Below are 17,390 nucleotides of genomic sequence, written 5' to 3'. Positions count from 1 at the left end.
TTCTGGGGAGACCTCTTTACTTACGGGGTAGCCACTGCCCGTGTAATTACACGGGAATCTCCAGCTAGGGATTAGGTGATTACATGATCAGCAGTGGGATAAGGAAGCCGGGAAAGCACCGTGGGGATGACGGCTGAATGCAGCGTCATTGCTGCGTCCCTCAACTCCACGCGCAGTTTCCTCACCAACCTTGGAGCTGTGCGTGTTCTGGAGGTGCCCTGTGGGATTTAACTCAATGTTTGGGTGATTCCCTGGCGGTGGCTTTGCAAGAACCGAGGTCCCGGCCGTGCCCCACACGCGGTGCCTGCGTCTCCTTCTGCCCACAAACCTTGTGGATACCCAGAGCGAGCTCCAGCAGCACATTTTGGCTGTGTCACACCCGACAACTGTGAAATGTTCTGCAAGAACGAGGCAGTAAAAGCACAGACATCCGAAAGAAGGAAGTTTTATTGGAGCCAGCGCTGGGAGAGGCCCAGAAGACCCCATCCCACAGGTCCTTGGGACAGCAGGGTGGGAATATCACCGTGGAGTGACCCTGCTGCTCCTGCTGCCTTTCTGTGCCTTTGCAGGGTGGCCCTCGGTGTCCCTGCCATGTGGGGCAGGCTGGGGACCCCTGCTCAGCTCCTTCCATGCTCTTCCTGAGGTGGTCCTGGCTCAGCAGCCCCACAGAGCCACCCTTCCCGCCGGGCTTCCCAGCTGCCATCTCCTCGTTCCCCTGGAGCCCATTTTCCCACCTGGCTTCCTCTTCCCAAAGCATCTCCCATCCTTTGCCAAGGCTGGGACACAACCCCACACCTGCCCTGGGCCAAACCCTTCCCACCAACCCCACTTCCATGGGAACAGGGTGGAGTTCCACATCACTGGGGCTTCCCAGTGCCACCCCAGCACCCACCAAGGCCACTTCTAAATCTTCCTTGATGGGAAGGTGACCCCAGGAGAGCACGGCCCTGGGAGACCCAGGCAGGTCTGGAGCAGACAAGGCCACAGCCCCAAGCTCAGCCCATCCCTTCCTTCCCCACTGGGATGTTGCACCTCCTCTGCTACAGCAGAAAAGAGTGAAAATTAAATTAAAGGCACCAAGTAGGAAAAAAATCAAGTAAAACCACCCCCAACCCAAAAATGCATTAAAAAATAGGTGGGTGCTCCCTTGCCCTTGGGAGTGTGTGGTGTTTGCCAGCCACAAATTGGCACACAAAAATGGGAGAGTGTAGCTAGGCAGGGATTGTTTTGTCTCCTCAGCTCCATGGCTTTGGATGCCCGTCTCGATTCCCTCCCACATCAGCATTCCCACACATTCCCACCCCCATTCCCAGTGGCTGACACGCAGGTATACCTCTTTAGTTAATTAGAATTACTTTTAATTAAAAATATATGTAAATTATATAGAGTGTGCACAGCTTGGAGAGAAAAAAAAAAAAAAAAGAAGAAAAGAAAGCAAACTTCCATTTCAATAAAAATTTGAACCTCTTGGAATCAGCTGCTTCTGTGACATCCTCGGAGTTATTGGAACTCCCACGTATAAATAAATAGGACCAGGAAATTTTACACCTGAAATACTCTGCAGTAGACATTTTCCCTTGCACATATTTGCTTTTCCTTCTCTTTTTGCCTCCACCACTCCCAGCCTCTCAGGATCATTTTCTGCCCCTTTTAAGCACATTTATTTAATATCTCACTTCACATACCCACACTGATATCCCTCTTTGTTTCCTTTCCTTTTGGAGAGGAAACAAAGGAACACGGGAGAAAATGAAAGCCCTGGATCACAAACAAGCGTCATCATCGTCATTTTTGTGAGCAAACTTTTTCCTCTCAGTGTCTGCATCCTCTCCCCCTCTCTCCCTGTGGCAGCTGGCTCAGAGCCTGGCTGTCCACACGACACTAAAAATCCAGCAGGAGTCGAGCTGTGGGTGTTTGCAAGCTTGGAAATAACCCCACGCTTCCGTCAGAGACAGCTGAGGGACCAGGAAAGACCAGGAGAGGGGAAAGGAAGAGGAGTGAGAGAATTACAAGTGGGAAAGGAGATGGGGGGATGGTTTATGGGATGGATCCTGGAGAGAATTTTGCAGGAATTTGTAAGGACACAGCTCCCTGTGGGAGCAATTTCACTCTTGGCACAATGCCTGGGCGAGGCAGGTACTGGATTTCTTTATTTGGGGGTTCTCAGTACCTCTTTCTGTTGAAAAGGAACAAAGATAACACTAATGAAAAAAAAAAGAGAAACACCACTCCAAAATCCACCCTTGGTAAAAAGGGCTGGTGTCTTTTTCTTTTTTTTTTTTCTGAGGAAATGAAAAGAAAAAATATATATATTATTATTTATTATATAACATTGTCAACATCAACACCACAAAAAAAAAAAAAAAGTAACATCCTAATTGTTCTCGTTCAAGCATTCTGACCGTGGTGAGGAAGGCAGCAGGACTTTGGTGTCCCTTGGAGAACAAAAAGAGCAGAAGGGCAGGGGGAACGAGGGTGGTGGCAGCAACACAAACTGGGTGGGACCGTGGAGGGGAAGAAGTGTGCTGGGCTGTTGGCTTTTCTTTTGAAACAAAAGAAAACAAAAGGGGGGTCGGGGCAAGTCACACGGAGGCCGATGGCTTCCAGCCGCGGTTTCAGTCAGTGTCCGTCCCTCGCGAGTGCTAGCGGTGAACATTCCCTTCGAGGAGTCTTGCAGAATGCTTTGTTATCAACAGGGGGATCCTTTTCCTCTTCCCTCTCCCGTTTTCTCGGATTCTCCCGTGGCTCCGGCGCTTCCCTGCCCCCCTGGTTAGCTGTTCTCGCTCCACTCTGGCACCATCCCCACGCCGTGCACCGAGTGGTACTGGTGGGGCGACAGGGTTCGAGGCACGCCGTGGGAATACAGGAATTCCGCCGGCTGGAGGCTGCTGGGCGGGGACTGGATGCCCGTTTGAGGTCCACACTGCCTCACGATGGGCTGGTGAGAGCTTTGGTGCTGGAACATGCTGTGGGTGTCGGCGATTTGGGGCGACGTGTGGTTGGCCACGCTGCCCAGGCGGGGCATGAGCGGCCCCGAGGTGAAGTGGGCAGAGAAATGCTGGTAGGGTAACCTGTCCATGGGCTGCATGGCAGACACTGTGCAACTGCTGTACGAGGGCACGCTGGGCCACGTGTTACAGCTGATGTCCTCCAGGCTGGGCACGGGCTCCGTGGGCGGCGCCGAGCTGGCGTACATGCAGGCCTGGCGCTGCGCCGACTCAGTCCTGTACGACGTGTTCAGTCCCTGCTGCTGCGGGTAGCTGGACCTGTAGAAAGGGTCCTCGTCTGCTGGAGAGGTTTCCATGTAGGGCTTCTTGTAGGGATGCTCGGTGGTGGAACATTCCTCATCTGTTGGGAGAGAAAAGTCCTGGTAGCCCCCAAGGAGAACGTGCCCGCAGCTGAGCCTCCCTCTCTGCTGTCCTGGTTTTACCGAGGACAGCCCGACACAGCCCTCAGTGTCAATCCCCACCAATTCCTCGGAACAGATCTCAGCCTATCCTGTGGAAAACAAGCCTTGCTCTTGGCCCTCTCTGCTGGAGTGGGGAAGGGATTAGCCAGGAGCTCTGGGAGGAAAATTGAGATGCTGGAGGGATCCTGAGGTTTATCTTGCCTGGTGATCCCCCCACACACTCCCCCATCTCCTTCCCGCTGCCACTTTGACCCGAGGAATAACATCTGCCCGTGACCTCAGCACCTTCCAGGGTCCCCACTCCCAGCCAGGAGGCTCAGAGCTGATGCTGGCAACTCAAATCCTTTACAACAAAACACTTCCACGAGAAAAAGAGACAAAAAAGGAGATCACAATAAAAATCTTCCCAGGAGAGCACCAGCGATGGCACGATTGAGACAATCAGATTTGGAGTTTGACAGTCCCAGCCTTCAGCTGTGCCAAGGCAGCTGGGCACACAAATCCGCACGGGGCTGTGGGCACATAAATCCACATAGGGCCGTGTGCTGGAGCCAAGGGGAACAAAGGAGAAAAGTAAATTTCACAGCTAGAAACAACAAGGCCCATCTTGCAGAGCCCTTTGTTTCCTGCAGCATCCCAGGCCAGCAGAGGGAAGAAGATAAACAATTTAGGTGAAATCTCCAGGGTGAAGCCAAATGACTAAATGAATGTGCACTTATTTATTCATTCGCAGGGTCATCAAATGAAATCCAGCTCCGCTGGAATGGATGGCAACATTCCCAGGGACGAGCACTTCACCAAGAGATTTTAAGGACAGCGTGGCAAGGGAAGGGGAGCTTGTTCTGACATGGATTAACTTTGCTGCTGCTTCAAAAGCAAGATTTCTGGTGCAGGCAGGAAAACATCCCACTTGGTTAGAGCCCTCCTGGCTGCACCCTTTGAGCAGGGTCAGATTTGAAAGAAATTTGAAACAAATTACTCTTTACAATTTTTTGAGCTGGAATTTTTTTCACCCCCGAAATACAAAGGAGATTAAAAGAAACCCCAGTTTCACAGAGAGGAGGATTGAGAGCAGCTGCCCCACAAGATGTTGCCGCCAGGCTGCTCGGAGGGGAATGCTCATGTCACACCTTCAGGAGGGGCAGGTGGGCAGCACGGGCACCTTTTGTTCCTTCTGAACACACGCCTGCACACAACCCTTATTGCTCTGACCAGCCCCGAGGGCGCTCCTGGAAGCTGCCCCCTCTCTGCATGCAAAATAACCCATTATTCCCACCCAGGGCTCTTCCAAGTCCAGCTGGACCAGCTGCTGCTGTTCATCTTGGTCCAACAGTCCCCCAAAGAGCAGGTACTGAGGGACAGCGTGGGGACATTCCCCCCAGTGGCCTTTGGCTTGGTAATGCCACAAACTCAGCTGCAAAGGCACAGTCCCATTCCTTTCCTCCTGACAATGTCAAAGCCTGGCTCCTTCACCTCAGCAACGCAGACCCTGATAATCGAGTTCCCCCTCTGCCTTCCCTGTAAAAGCAGGATGGGGTAAATGAGCAATTCCGTCCCGTTTTTAAAACCAGCCGGGACAGTAAGCAGGGGGATGCAGGAACGTGTCACCCTCCTTAGCCCTGCTCAGGTCCATGGTGTGTAGGAGCAGTGGAGAGGATGGAGTCCCCCGAAAGCCAAAAGCTGGAGACACAGGTCCAACCTTCCCCTGATCTCAGCTCCATGACAGGAGGGACATCTGGAAGAACAGCCTGAGCTGGAGCTTTTATGGACAGTGTAAAAAGTTTGGATTCCTAACCCACCGCTGAGTAATAAGAGCACTGGGGTGGAAAAACAATGTCTTGTAAAATGCAGCATTGTTCTGCTAATAAAGTTTTCAGCATTAAACCGCATCACTCTGCTGGCACCAGAAATCATTGGCTTGGGGTTTGACTGTTTATTTTATTTTGATTTTTTTAAATATACAACACAAACCAGTCAAACTCTGTTTTTCCGTTGTGTAAAACTGCCTGACTTACAACCTGAGCTTGCTGATTTTTCCATTTAGCCCAGACATTTCTCTGCCTGCCACAGCCCAGCCGGGCAGAGCTGCAGCGTCACGGAGCCACTTCCAGAATCCAGCACAGGTGAAGAGGGAAAAACAAAGCCAGCCAGGATTTCAGTGCAAACCCCATGGGTGCCCTCTGTCCTTCTGTAAGCTCTCAGGATCGCTCTGCTGGCCCCTCTAGAACCAAGCTCACCAATGTTTTGTGTGGAAAGGGATTTTAAGGTGTGTAAGGACCTTGTTCCCATCTCCAAACAGGACCTAGACACGAACAAAGGATCGCAGCCTGCCCTAACAGCTTCTGCCTGTCCTCCTGCCCCCCTTCCCGGTGATTTTCCTGTATATGGAGCCTCAAAGTGCTGGAGAGGGGAGAGAATGGTCCACATGCATCCTTGAGGTGGGATGGTGCAGACCAGAGAGCCTCAGCTGGTGCTGGCTGAGGGATTTACACCGGGCCAGGCTCTCTGGTCCTGTCCCACCGCTCCTCACGGAGGAGCCAGCACAGAGCAGCTGAAGAGCTTCCCCCGGGTGCGTGGAGCAGGTCAAGGGGTGGAAAAGGGACATTGTCAGTGACAAAAGGAGCACAAGACAAACAAATCTCGCATGCAATGCCAAATGTTGCAGTTTCAACTCATCCCACGGGCTCTGGAGTCTGGACAGTGCAGCTCAAGGCCATAATCCCATCCCTCAAGGTCCTCTTGCCTCCTCCTATCAATGCAAGCAGGACACAGGAGACACTGAACTGCCTGCTCAGGGTTTGATTCCCTGATAGCAGCTCCTTGTCCTTTTCCAGGTGCTCCTGAGCCCTCAGGGGAGTTTTGGCCATCCTGGGAGTTGTCCTGACCATCCCCCACTGTTGTGGCTACTCTTGGAAGCCAAGGGTGGTGATCAGCTCGGGGAGCAGCCCCTCGATCCTGCACAAGCCTCAAGGAGCGGGAGGTGCTGCCAAGCAGGGGAAGCTGCCAGTGCTGGGGAGAAGCTGCTCCGAAGCGAATCCAAGGAAAACGGAGCCTGAAGAATGGGGTGGAAACTGGCTCCCTCACAAGGAATTTGATGATCTATCGAATGAAGGAGCCCGAGCGAGAGCGCTTCCAAGATTTCCGGTATTTACTGCTTCCAGCTGGGCTGTAAATACCACACAAATGGCTTTTTAAATGGAATTTTCCCCATTCCAAGATCAGGGCCATGTAGAATGAAATGCAAACATGGAAAGTCTGTGGACTTCAGGGTGCACTGGGCCCTCCTGTCCCCCTGGTGTAAATCAGGAGAGCTTCTTTTCACCCACGGCACTCAGCTCCCCAGGATGGAAAACAATGAACAGGACACGACTGCTTTGGTTTTCAGAGCTCCCCCACACTTCCAGGGCGTTACAGGAGGCTCATCCCAACTTTGTGAGGGAGACACGATGGGTGATTGTCACTAACTCTGTTGTTTTATCCAGTCTGGATTCCAGCATGGATCTGGCACGAGCCTGAAGAGCCAATACCAGGGTGCAAGAGTGACAAAGGTTGTCCAAGAAGGAAAGAACAAGGAAAATTCAGTCAAAATGAACATCTCTAAAGGGCAAACCAGTCCTAAATCCTAGGGCATGGAACCTAAGGCACGCCAGTCATTCCAGCTATTGCGCTGTTTGTGATGTGGCCGTGTTGTACGGGAACACGACAGGGTTGTGGGGCAGGGACCATCCAACCCCCAAAAGCTGGAATCTTTTCCACAGGCAGCACATTGCCAGCACTGCCTGCAGAGGCACCTCTGGCAGCAGAGCAGGATCACAGGCTGGGGCAGGCTGGAAGGGAGCACAGTGGGTTATCCGGCCCAAGCTCCCTGCTCCAGCAAGGCCATCCCAGAGCACAGGGCACAGGACTGTGCCCAGAAAATTCTGGAATATCTCCAGTGAGGAGACTCCACAGCCTCCTGGGCAGCCTGACTGGTGCTTGGTGACAGGAAAGCTCTTCCTCATGGTCAGGTGGAAGCTCCCAGGCAGCAGTTCCTGCCCGTTGTCCTGTGGCTGGGCACCACAGAGCCCGCTCCATCCGCTGCACCTCCCTGCAGGCACTGACAGACACTGATGGGGTCCCCTCTCAGTCACGGCTGGCCCAGCTCCCTCAGCCTTTCCTCCTCAGGGATATGAAGCGGCTGAAACCCCAGTGCCACAAGAGTGTGGCTGCCCAGCAAATCCTGCGTGCATCCCAGCCCCCTGAACATCTCCTCCCCACACAGGGAGTCCCTTCCTCACCCTCGGTGTCCCACAGCCACCCTGCTCTGGGCTCCACTGCATCTCTCCAGCTGCAGACCAGCTCCAGCCTTGGCCAACTCATTGCATCGCCACCCGTCAGCAGGATGAGCAGCGTGTCCTCCAAGGAGACACCCCATGCCTGAATTTTGTCCTGCAGACTCTTTGAGTGAAAAACAAAGCTGGGTGGGATGTGGGAGAAGTCAGTTCAACAAAGAGGTGCCTGTTCTTGAGGAGGAGGTGGAAAGGTATCCCTGTAGCTGCACCGAGCTCATCAGAGCAGGAAGGAGATGGAAGATAAATCCTTCCCCAGGGTTACGTCCAAGTTAGGGGCCTGAAGGACACGGTCCTCGCTGGTTGGAGCCAGTGGATTCTGCCACGTCCCTCTTCTCCCTCAGAGTGCCAACTTGACAACTTTTATGACCTCCCCAGGGAGAGGCTGTTCCAGTTGCCTCCTGTTCAGCATCGCAAGCATCCCAGAAATCTGCCAAGTGGTTGGGATTGTGTAAGGCTGGGAGGGAGCAGAGGTTTAGAGGGATGGCTGTGTAGTCCACAGGATGTCTGAGAGACAGGATAATACAAGGGAAAACAAGCCCCAGTATCTTAACTGGGATGTGGGGCTAAATGAAAGACACGAGGCAAGCTGCCTGCTGCTGAGGCCTTCTGGGCTTCTCCAAGCACAACAATGGGACAGGGAGAGGTGGAGAACAACCAGAAAAAAGACAAAGCTCCAGCTGCTCTTTGTGTCAGCCTAAAAGTCCACATCAAGAACTGCAGCCACTCCTCGGTGAGATACAGGGTGGGAGGGTCCTCTCAGGACCAGTGTCTGCCACATGCCATCGGCAATCCCAGTGTGGAGCTGGGATACAAGGCAGGACGATCCCTGCCATTCCCCACGCCTGGAGCAGCGACCCCATTGCAGCACACGGGGTCATTCCCAATGCTGTGACCCTGCCCTCCCACCTGCACACCGGGAATTACCAGATTGGGAGCTCTGGGATGTGTCCTTCCTTCCTTCCTCAGCCAGGAGAGCATCACCTCCCTGAAGCCTTCAGAGATAACAGCCCCTGGCATCCCTGCTGCTCTCCCCTAATGTGATTCCATATCAGATCTCCACACTGAATCCATCTTGCCTTGACAGCTAAGAACAACACTGCCAACCACAGAGAATAATCCTTGTCTTAGGTCACCAGGGAAGCAGAAGTTGAACAAGGTTCCTTTGAGTTGGGTGAACACAGAGCTGCTCCTAGCTGAGCCTAACCCAAGGCTTGGCCCTGATTGAAAAGGATGCAGAGAAACATCAGGAGATGTCAAAGCTCCTGAAGGAGACTGGCTTGGAAAACAGTGGTGGAATTCATCCCAGAAGATGCAGACAGCAGCTGGTCTGAAACCCAGCTGAACTGCCCTCTGCCCCTGAGGGCACTTATCCATAACCACAGCCCTGGGAAAGGAAATAATCTGCTTGAGATAAATCCTGAACTGCCTGAGGAGGAGTCGATGCTTGGGGAGCGGATAATCCAACACAATCAATGAGATTTCCAGTGCAGAAAATGGACAGAGGGGCAATAGGAGCAAACACACTCCTGCTTTAGGGTTTGCTGAGGTGGTGAGGCTTGGTAAGTGTTCAGCAGAAATGTAGGAAAGCAGGAGAACTGTGAGGGAAAACACAGAAATGAGAGGCTGGAACAGCAAAAAAAAGAGGAATATTATACAGAGGATTCTTTTCCTGCGTCCAGCAAAGATCCTTGCTGGTGCTGGGAGGAGGTTCCGTGCTCAGTGACATGAAACCTTGGATCACGCTCTGATTTATCCGAACCAAATTGCTCGTCTCTAGCGAATTGATTTTTTTTCCTTTTAATTAATTTCACTTTGCAAAGGGCTGCTCAGCAGCTCGGGCTGGCTCTCTGGATCCCATTAACTTTGTGCTTCTTTCCTGTAAGCCCTGCTGGCTGTTTTCGATTTGCCCAAGGCACGGGGAGGGGAGAGAAAAAGGAGCAGGGAGGGAAGCAGAGGCTCGGGGACACCCAACCCGCGGAAGAAGCCGGTGCTATCGGGCAGGACACTGCTCCTCTTTGATTAAAGCGTTTGGCGGCTTTGATAAAAGGCCCTTAACTGCTTGTGCCACTGCAGCCATGGCTGAGATAATGAGGGGCCATCGGCCCTGCAGACAAGGCTCCCTCGGCCATCCCCGCGCTGTCGCGAGGGCCACGCAGGCCAAAGGGGCCGGGGAGCTTTATTCCAGGGCAGATAGTCGTGCCTTTTGTGACAATAAGAGGAAGTGAGATAATTGGGGGATTGAGGGAAACCACCCATGGAGACACCACTTAGCGGGAATCCCAAAACTGGAAGGAAAGCTCTGCTGATTCCTTATCGCGGTACAATGCGGAGGCGAATGATGAATTGCCCCGCGGGGCAGGGACACGCAGCACTCAGGGATCGTCCCGAGGGCTGGCTGCCATTTGGACCAGCTTGGTTTGGTTAGTTTCGGCAAAAGGAGGAAGAGGAGAGGGGAAAACTCAGCTCCCAGGACAGAGGAGCTGAGGAAGGACTCCCAGGAGCTGCAGCTCCCAGCACCGAGCAGGGATCACAGGCTGGGACCTTCCGTCACCAGCAGTGGGACTTAGCAGCACCCCAGCACCTCACACCCACAGCCCCACAGCAGCCCAGGGGTAAAAGAGGCCACACGCCCCACCCCTGACCTGGGGGACGCTTTGGGACGCCACAATCTCCTTATTCCCTGCCATACAGCCAGCTCGAGGCCAGCATTCCCATTTCCAGTCCCAGCTCTGGCACGTTCTATGTGAGCACAGTCACCTGGTCAGCTGCAGGGGACAGAAGATGCCACCTGTTTTCCACTGATCACCTCAGTCTCAGGAAAATACTGGCATTCCTCAGCTTTTTTCACTTTGCATAGCTGTACACAACACACGTGCTCCTACAACGTCCAGGGATTCGCCAAGGACGTGGGAGAGAATTCCAGTGCCCTCCCGCCTCCTCTGCCAGCACTTCCCAGTGTTCCCCACCTCCAACTGTCTGCACATCCCAGTGCTCCAGGGGTTATGTTGCTAAAAATAATGACGTGTCTGACTGACAGGGCCGTGCAGGGAAGCGGGAAGGGATCTGCTGTGGGGACAAATTCCTGGTGCACTCAATGCCGTGTTTGCTGCCTTCTGGTAGCTTTTCCACGGAGTAAATCCTGACAAAGGGAACGGGGTCAGCACAAACCAGCTCCTGCCCACCCCTTGTTGCATCCAGCCCTGGAAATCCCCTATTTTTTTCCAAGTAGAACTGACCTAAAGCTTTTGCTATGTCAGTCCTACAAGTGGTGCTGCATCTAAGTGTTCCCACTGCTTTGGGAGAGGAAGGCAGAGAGCAGGAACCACTCGCTCCTGCCCAGAACAATAATCCCATCACTATCAGGGGCTCTTCACGCCAGGACGAGCTGAGCAGTCAGTGGAAAGCCCTCCCAGTTTGATCCCTGCAGCTCTGTCAGAGCAGGTCAGTCGCAGCAGAAAGGAAGGAATGGGGATATCATGGTTTCCAATCCCAGGCCCCCTTCATCAGCCCGAGCATTTCTGCAGACAGAAAACTGCCTCCCAGCTGTGAGACAGCCCTGAGCCAAAAACTGGGCAAAATGCAAACTGTCAGGGTATCTCCAGCTGGAGATTAACCCTGTCTGAGGGGTGCAGATAAGTCATCTTTATCTCCAGCACCAGCTATCTTTCCAAATGTGGATTCACCGTGGGTGAAAGGCACTGGCCGCTCCCAAGCAGCTCATTCCCAGCCTGCCAGAAATGGGATTGTAGGTGAGAGGAGTCTCACTCAGCCTGGGGGAGCTGCCCACAAGCCTCATCCCTCTCTCATCCTCCAGCAGCACTTTTTGAATGCTGTTTTTGCCAAAAAATCAACTCTTGGAGGAGGGAGATGAAGGAAAGTATTTTCTCACTAAATACCTAAAATATTCCCTTCTTTGACTTTGATGTTTTTCCATCCACAAAGACAGTTATCCCCGGGGCTGTCCAAGGGGAAACATCGGGAAACAAGGCTGACAGTCATGTTAGGAGGGGGCAAACAGGGAGCAGCCAAGCTCTGACCTTTTCTCTTGGTGCAGTGGTAGATCTGGCCGTGCTCCTGGGAGATGGGGTAGGGGTTGGCAGGCGGCAGCAGGTCCTGGGAGGTGCTGGACACCCCGTTCTCACACTGGTACTGGGAGCCCAGGTTGGAGGAGGCAGAAAGGACCCTGGTCTCGCCACTGAAGGGGCTGTGATTCGAGGACACTTTTTGTCTCACTGTGCTCCTGGGAACAACCGGATACTCTTTACTACAAGCAAAGAAACAACAAAAAACAAAATGAGAAACAAGTCATCAAAGCAATCAATTAATAAATAGATCAGAGGATTCATAAATGAGGGCAGCACATTAGTGTCACGGAGTTTGTTTAGGCTTTCAGGGAAATGCAGGCATCCCTCCCAGGAGGCTGCAGCCCCGTCACACTTCATCCATGCACTCCTTACTCCCTTTCCTTTAGTCCCCTTAAAGTCATGCCTTTTCCACCACTGCTGTTTTATACCCACACATGAAATAGATAAATGCAGTCTAAAGAAGATTTATATTTCCACATTGTAGCAGTTATAAGCTATATACTATTTATAATGGATCTGCAATATGCACACACATGTAAATAAAAACCTCATTTCTGCCAAGCTCACTTGGAAGTGAATTAAATATTTAGGTCTACTTTTTTTCCCTTATGATAGTTGTTCCCATTCCTTTTCCCTGGAGTCTGTCAGCCTGGTTGTCCTGGATGGGGGATCCCTGCACCACAGAGCAGGCCCAGAAAAGAGAAACAAATAAATCACCGAGATTTGATACACACCAGAGCCTCAGCAGAGCCAGGATGGGAGGGAAAGCCTGGACTGTTCCCTTGCTCCCAGATCTGGTTGGAAGTTGGGATGCTTTCCCAACACAGGCTGGAAATCCCCTCTCCTCAAAGACCCTACAATGTTTTTGGAGATGTTTCTCCCAACACATCAGCAATGTGGAAACCCCGAAGATGATTCCTGCTCTGCAGGGAGAACTGAAGCTGAACAGGGGAGCTCAGACCCTTCAGGTGAGGCACAAGTCTCCTCCTGAACCCAAAGACTCGCTAAAATGCACAAAGATCAGGTAGTACAGCACCCCAAAGTGCCACCCGGCTCAGAGCAGCCACAAAGTGCTGATTCCAGCAAAGGTTTTCTCCTCTGAGGCTGCAACCATTGGACCAAGCTGGCTTTGAGGTGCCCCCCTCAAGTGTCCAAAATCATCGTGCTGGAGCAAGGACAGCTCCTTAAATCCCATCCACAGGCTCACCTGGCCACTTCCATGCAGAGGAGGAGCCTGAAGCTCCAGTTACACCCCTCAGACAGGACCCATTGCCACAGAACTCAGAACTTATTTACAAAATTTAACAATAACAATTACATAAACCTGCCCCAGCAGGGAGCTTTCATCCAAACCACCGCAGTGGTGGCTGCCAGACGCATCAGCAACCGAGCTGGAATGGAAGGGAAATTCACCCAGGAGCTCAAACCCAAAGAAATGTGGCTCTGGCTGGGCCCTGAAAGCTTTCCAAACCCCGGGCACTGGGGGCTTGCCAAGGAGAGCCTGTTCCAAAGGTGGGGTTTCGGCCCCTGAAGCAGCATTTTCTCAGAACTAAAACCCAGGCTGTGCACGAGGAACAAAAGAGAGATGGACCAGGAGGAAGCAGAGGTTGATCCCCCGGATGCTGAAGGCAGCAGTGGCTGTCAGGATGCGTGGTGGCATTCAGAGCACCTGCCTGACATCCAGCGCTTCGCTGCACCGGGGTCTCTTGCTGGAGGGCAGCTTTGGTGCCTTCTGGGGAAGGTCAGGAGCTGGGGCCATCAAACCTCAGGGATGGCCCTCAGATCTCCTGGGTTCTAAAGGAACTCCCAGCCCTCCCAGGCCATGGTTTTGAGCTGCCTGCTCCACCTTCCCCCCGTGGTCCTCGAGGAAATGGTACCAACACGACAGCCCTAAGCTGCACCCCCACCTTGCTTCCCTTCCAGGGAGACATCTGCGAGGAGGCCACGCCTGGATGTGCCCTCAGCTCTCCTTCCTGGGGAGAGGCTGCCTGGATGGGCTGGGTTCATCTCTCTCAGCCCCACACAACCAACATCCAATTCCCAAAAAACCACAGAGCCTCATTTTGTTTCCAGTGGGTACCCAGAGCTGGGGTGGAGGAGAAGGAGGGACGTGCCATGGCGTGGTGCCAGGCCATGTGACACTTAAGGACAGCTGGTACTGGTAGATTTGGCCACAGTGGGGAAATCGTGCGATTCTATGACCATTTTCAGAGGATGTCTCTGGAGCATGGGATGAGATCTCTGTGGGGGTTTCTGACCATAAATTCTCAGAGGGACCCCATAAAGGTCAGACCCTTGCTGTGCCAAGCCCCACACAAACACTGAGGAGCCATCCCCACCCCAGGTATTTCTCACTCACACCAGCATCTTCTCTCTTTCAATGGAGAGCTGAGAGCAGGAAAAAATTAACAACCCAATTAGGGATTCTTTTCCTTGATTAAAGAATATTTTCAATGGTGAAGGTCAAAAGAGACCTCCAAGGTCTTTGACCAACACATTGTCAACTGAACCAGAGCACTGAGTGCCATGTCCAGTCATTCCTTGGACAGCTCCAGGGTGGGGATTCCACCACCTCCACGGGCAGCCCCTTCCAATGCCTGACCACCCTTTCAGTGAAGGAACTCCTCCTGATGTCCAAGGCAAAGCTCAGCTCCTTTCTCTCCATGAAGGAGCTCTTTGTCTGTATTTTTACCCCAAGTGCCGGAGCACGGGGGGTGTCGGGTCCCCAGTTCCTTCCAGGCTGCATTTCCCAGGGAATAGGACAATCTCCCTGCAGGTAAGAGAGGGCTGTGGTGCTCTGTGGGACACAGCAGGAGCTGCGAGTTCTGCAGGAGAGGGAACAGGTTGGAGTCACCAGGTTTGCAAACAGCAACTCCCGGCAGCTATCGCAGTAACAGCTCTCCAGACTGAAGTCTTTCCATTTCAGTCAAAACACGCTGGGTGCTGTTTTTGCCAAAAAATCAGCTATTGGAGGAGGGAGATGAAGGAAAGTATTTTCTCACTAAATATCTCAAATATTCCCTTTCTTTCACTTTGACGTTTTTCAATTCACAAAGGCCGTTGTCTCCGTAATTCGACATACTCCTCCTTAGAGGAGCTGAGCTGAAATCAATCTTTGGTATCTTCTAAAGCAACAATCACCTCTAAATATTTATATTTTTTCCTCAGCCCACTCAATATGTAGAGCGCACACCTATCATTTTTAAAGCCTGAAGGACAAACTAAAATGGATCAAATTCTTTTTTTTTTCTCCTAAAAATCACTATTCCCAAAAGAGTGGTTGTAATCCTGAGCTACAGTTTAATAGAATGAAAGGTTTCTGTCATGTCCAGAAATTTTGCTGTCCAAAAAAAACCTGTAAAAAGGGGGAAGGGCGGGGAAAAGCATCAAAGCTCAACTTAAGCAATGTAGGAAATTGTCCACACAGCAAGGAGGAGGTCATTGCTGCTGGGCCACAACATGAGTTAGCTTTACATGGGGATGTTAATAGGCTTTCTTTTTTTGCATTGAAATTTGCAAAATTAGAAGAAGTTTTTAAAAAAAGTTGATTGGGAAAAGAATTTACAAGGAGAAACCTGTCACTGGTCTATTTAAAATCTGTTGGAGGCTAATAATGAATATTTAGTTGCTGTATTAAAATAGCAGAAGGGGACAGGGAGGAGTCACACACGGGGCTCTGCAATATTTTGATTTTTTTTTTTTTGTTTTGTTTTGTTAAACAAAAAGGTTTGGTTTAAAGTTTTGTTGAAACTTTGGGAGAGAAATCAGGGATGAGGCCCAAGACCATCAGTGCTGAAGTCGGGACTCTGTTCTTATCTCCCACCTGGCCAGGGCTTTCCAAAACCCACAGGGTCAGACACCAGCTCTGCAGAGCCTTCCCAAGAGCACCCACATTCACTTAAAATTCATCCTAAAACCCCAATCCTACAGATGGGGCCTGACAAGTGAATCCCTCCTGCAGTTCCAAATCCCAAATCCCACCTCTGCCAGGTGGAATTAGGAGCTCAGTCTCGTTTTCTCTCCTGACAACTTCCCCTTTCCCTGGCCAAGCGACGCTCTCACCACAACAGACTCCAGAGTTTTGTAAGATCACTTTTGCCACAAACTCGTGGCCAGCAAAGAGCCCAAAGGAGCAAATTCAAGATGATTTTGCAATCTCAGAACCGGAAACCTTGTTGCCCACTGCGGACTAATAATAGCTGAAAAAAGGATGAATACAGACCTTCCCAGAGCAACACCCAGTGCAATTTCTTGCTTATTACTACACTCTAAGAGAATAATCATTTTCCGTGTATTTTCATGTACAGACCTGAAGTTTCCTGATTTACCAGCCAAGGCAGAGCAAATGCAGCTGCCAGACAAAAGCCTGGTTAAAAACCTCTGCAAAAATCCACAGTTGAGAGCCAGGAAGCTCCTGCATTGGAGCATCCATCCCCTACCAGCCCTAAACAAGTTATTTTAGAAGATGTTCTTGATATTTCTGCAACAAAACCCTGCATTTCCAGAGCTTTCCAGAGCTGCTCTAGCTCACCATAACAAGGCTTCAAAAGGCTTATTAAATATCAGATCCCAAGGATCTGTTGGAGGTCAAGGTGAAGCATGGCATGGAAAAGGATTTCATTCCCATGTTTTCACAGCACCCTTGGAAGCCCCTGAGCTGCCTAAATCCTGTTCACAATATCAAATCTTAGTCTAAAACCTGACCCGAGGTTGAACACAGGGATTCCCCTCCACTCTTTCCAAATTTCCAGGAAGTTTTTCCTCCTCCTCCTCGGGCAGTCACAACAAAAGCACAAATGTTTGTCACCCTATCCGTGCTGTCCCCTCTATCCAGCACAGAATCAACCCCCAAGTCCAGATGTGCAAACACAACTCAATGGCTTTGGGGTTTATATTTCCCAGACCACCAATTGTTGTCCTTCCTGCTGAGGCTCAGGAGGAGGGAAGAAGTGGAAGTCAGCCATAATAGGCACAGCAAAAGGAAGAAGGGGGGGGGAAAAAAAGTGGCTGGAATAAACAGACCATCTCCCAGGAAAAAAAAACCAAACCAAAACCAATTGTCAGCGTGCATTCATTTCAGCTCATTTCCAGCACAGTGAAATAAAATTGAGCCACTCTCAAGAGGCTGTCTGGAAGTGGATAAACTACAGCAGGAAAGGACGTGGTAGGAGAGGAATTGCTGAGTGCTTCCTGCAGTCTCAGCCTCTGATGAAACGTGACCCCTGCCTGCGTGGGGACCGCAGAGCAGCCCCGCAGAGAAGGATATCCCAGACTGGATGTGCAGTACCACAAGTCCAAGTGTCCACCGAGGAATACGGGGTTCTGTTCTCTGCCCCACCCTCCTCCAATGCAGCAAATGCCCTGAGCTTCCTGCCAGGACCCGGGGGGTCCCACAGCCCCGCCCGGGAATCTCGGGCAGTTTAACAAGGCCAGGTGCTGGTGCTGCACCGGGGTTGGGGCAATCTTGGGATCAACCCAGGCTGGGGGTGAAGAGATGGAGCAGCCCTGGGGAGAAGGGCTTGGGGCTGCGGTGGGGGAGAGCTGGACATGCCCCAGCACCCAATA

The 17,390-nt window shown here is 51.8% G+C and overlaps 1 protein-coding gene across 6 annotated transcripts in view; it reads right to left on the bottom strand.

Moving 5' to 3' along the window:
• Positions 1-1,393: 1,393 nt before the first annotated feature.
• TBX5 (T-box transcription factor 5) overlaps positions 1,394-17,390 on the bottom strand; it is a 126,525-nt gene continuing 110,528 nt past the window's right edge. For all 6 annotated transcript variants that reach the window (XM_069030577.1, XM_069030573.1, XM_069030575.1 and 3 more), the window contains 2 exons: positions 11,778-12,004; positions 1,394-3,348 (listed from right to left, as the gene is read on the bottom strand). In XM_069030577.1, the coding sequence (XP_068886678.1) occupies positions 2,771-3,348; positions 11,778-12,004 (805 nt within the window). In that variant the 3' untranslated portion in view covers positions 1,394-2,770. The remainder of the gene's footprint in view (positions 3,349-11,777; positions 12,005-17,390) is intronic.

The sequence above is a fragment of the Aphelocoma coerulescens genome, chromosome 15 (assembly GCF_041296385.1).
Source record: "Aphelocoma coerulescens isolate FSJ_1873_10779 chromosome 15, UR_Acoe_1.0, whole genome shotgun sequence".
Classification (NCBI taxonomy): domain Eukaryota; kingdom Metazoa; phylum Chordata; class Aves; order Passeriformes; family Corvidae; genus Aphelocoma; species Aphelocoma coerulescens.
This window is presented reverse-complemented; position numbering and strand designations above follow the sequence as displayed.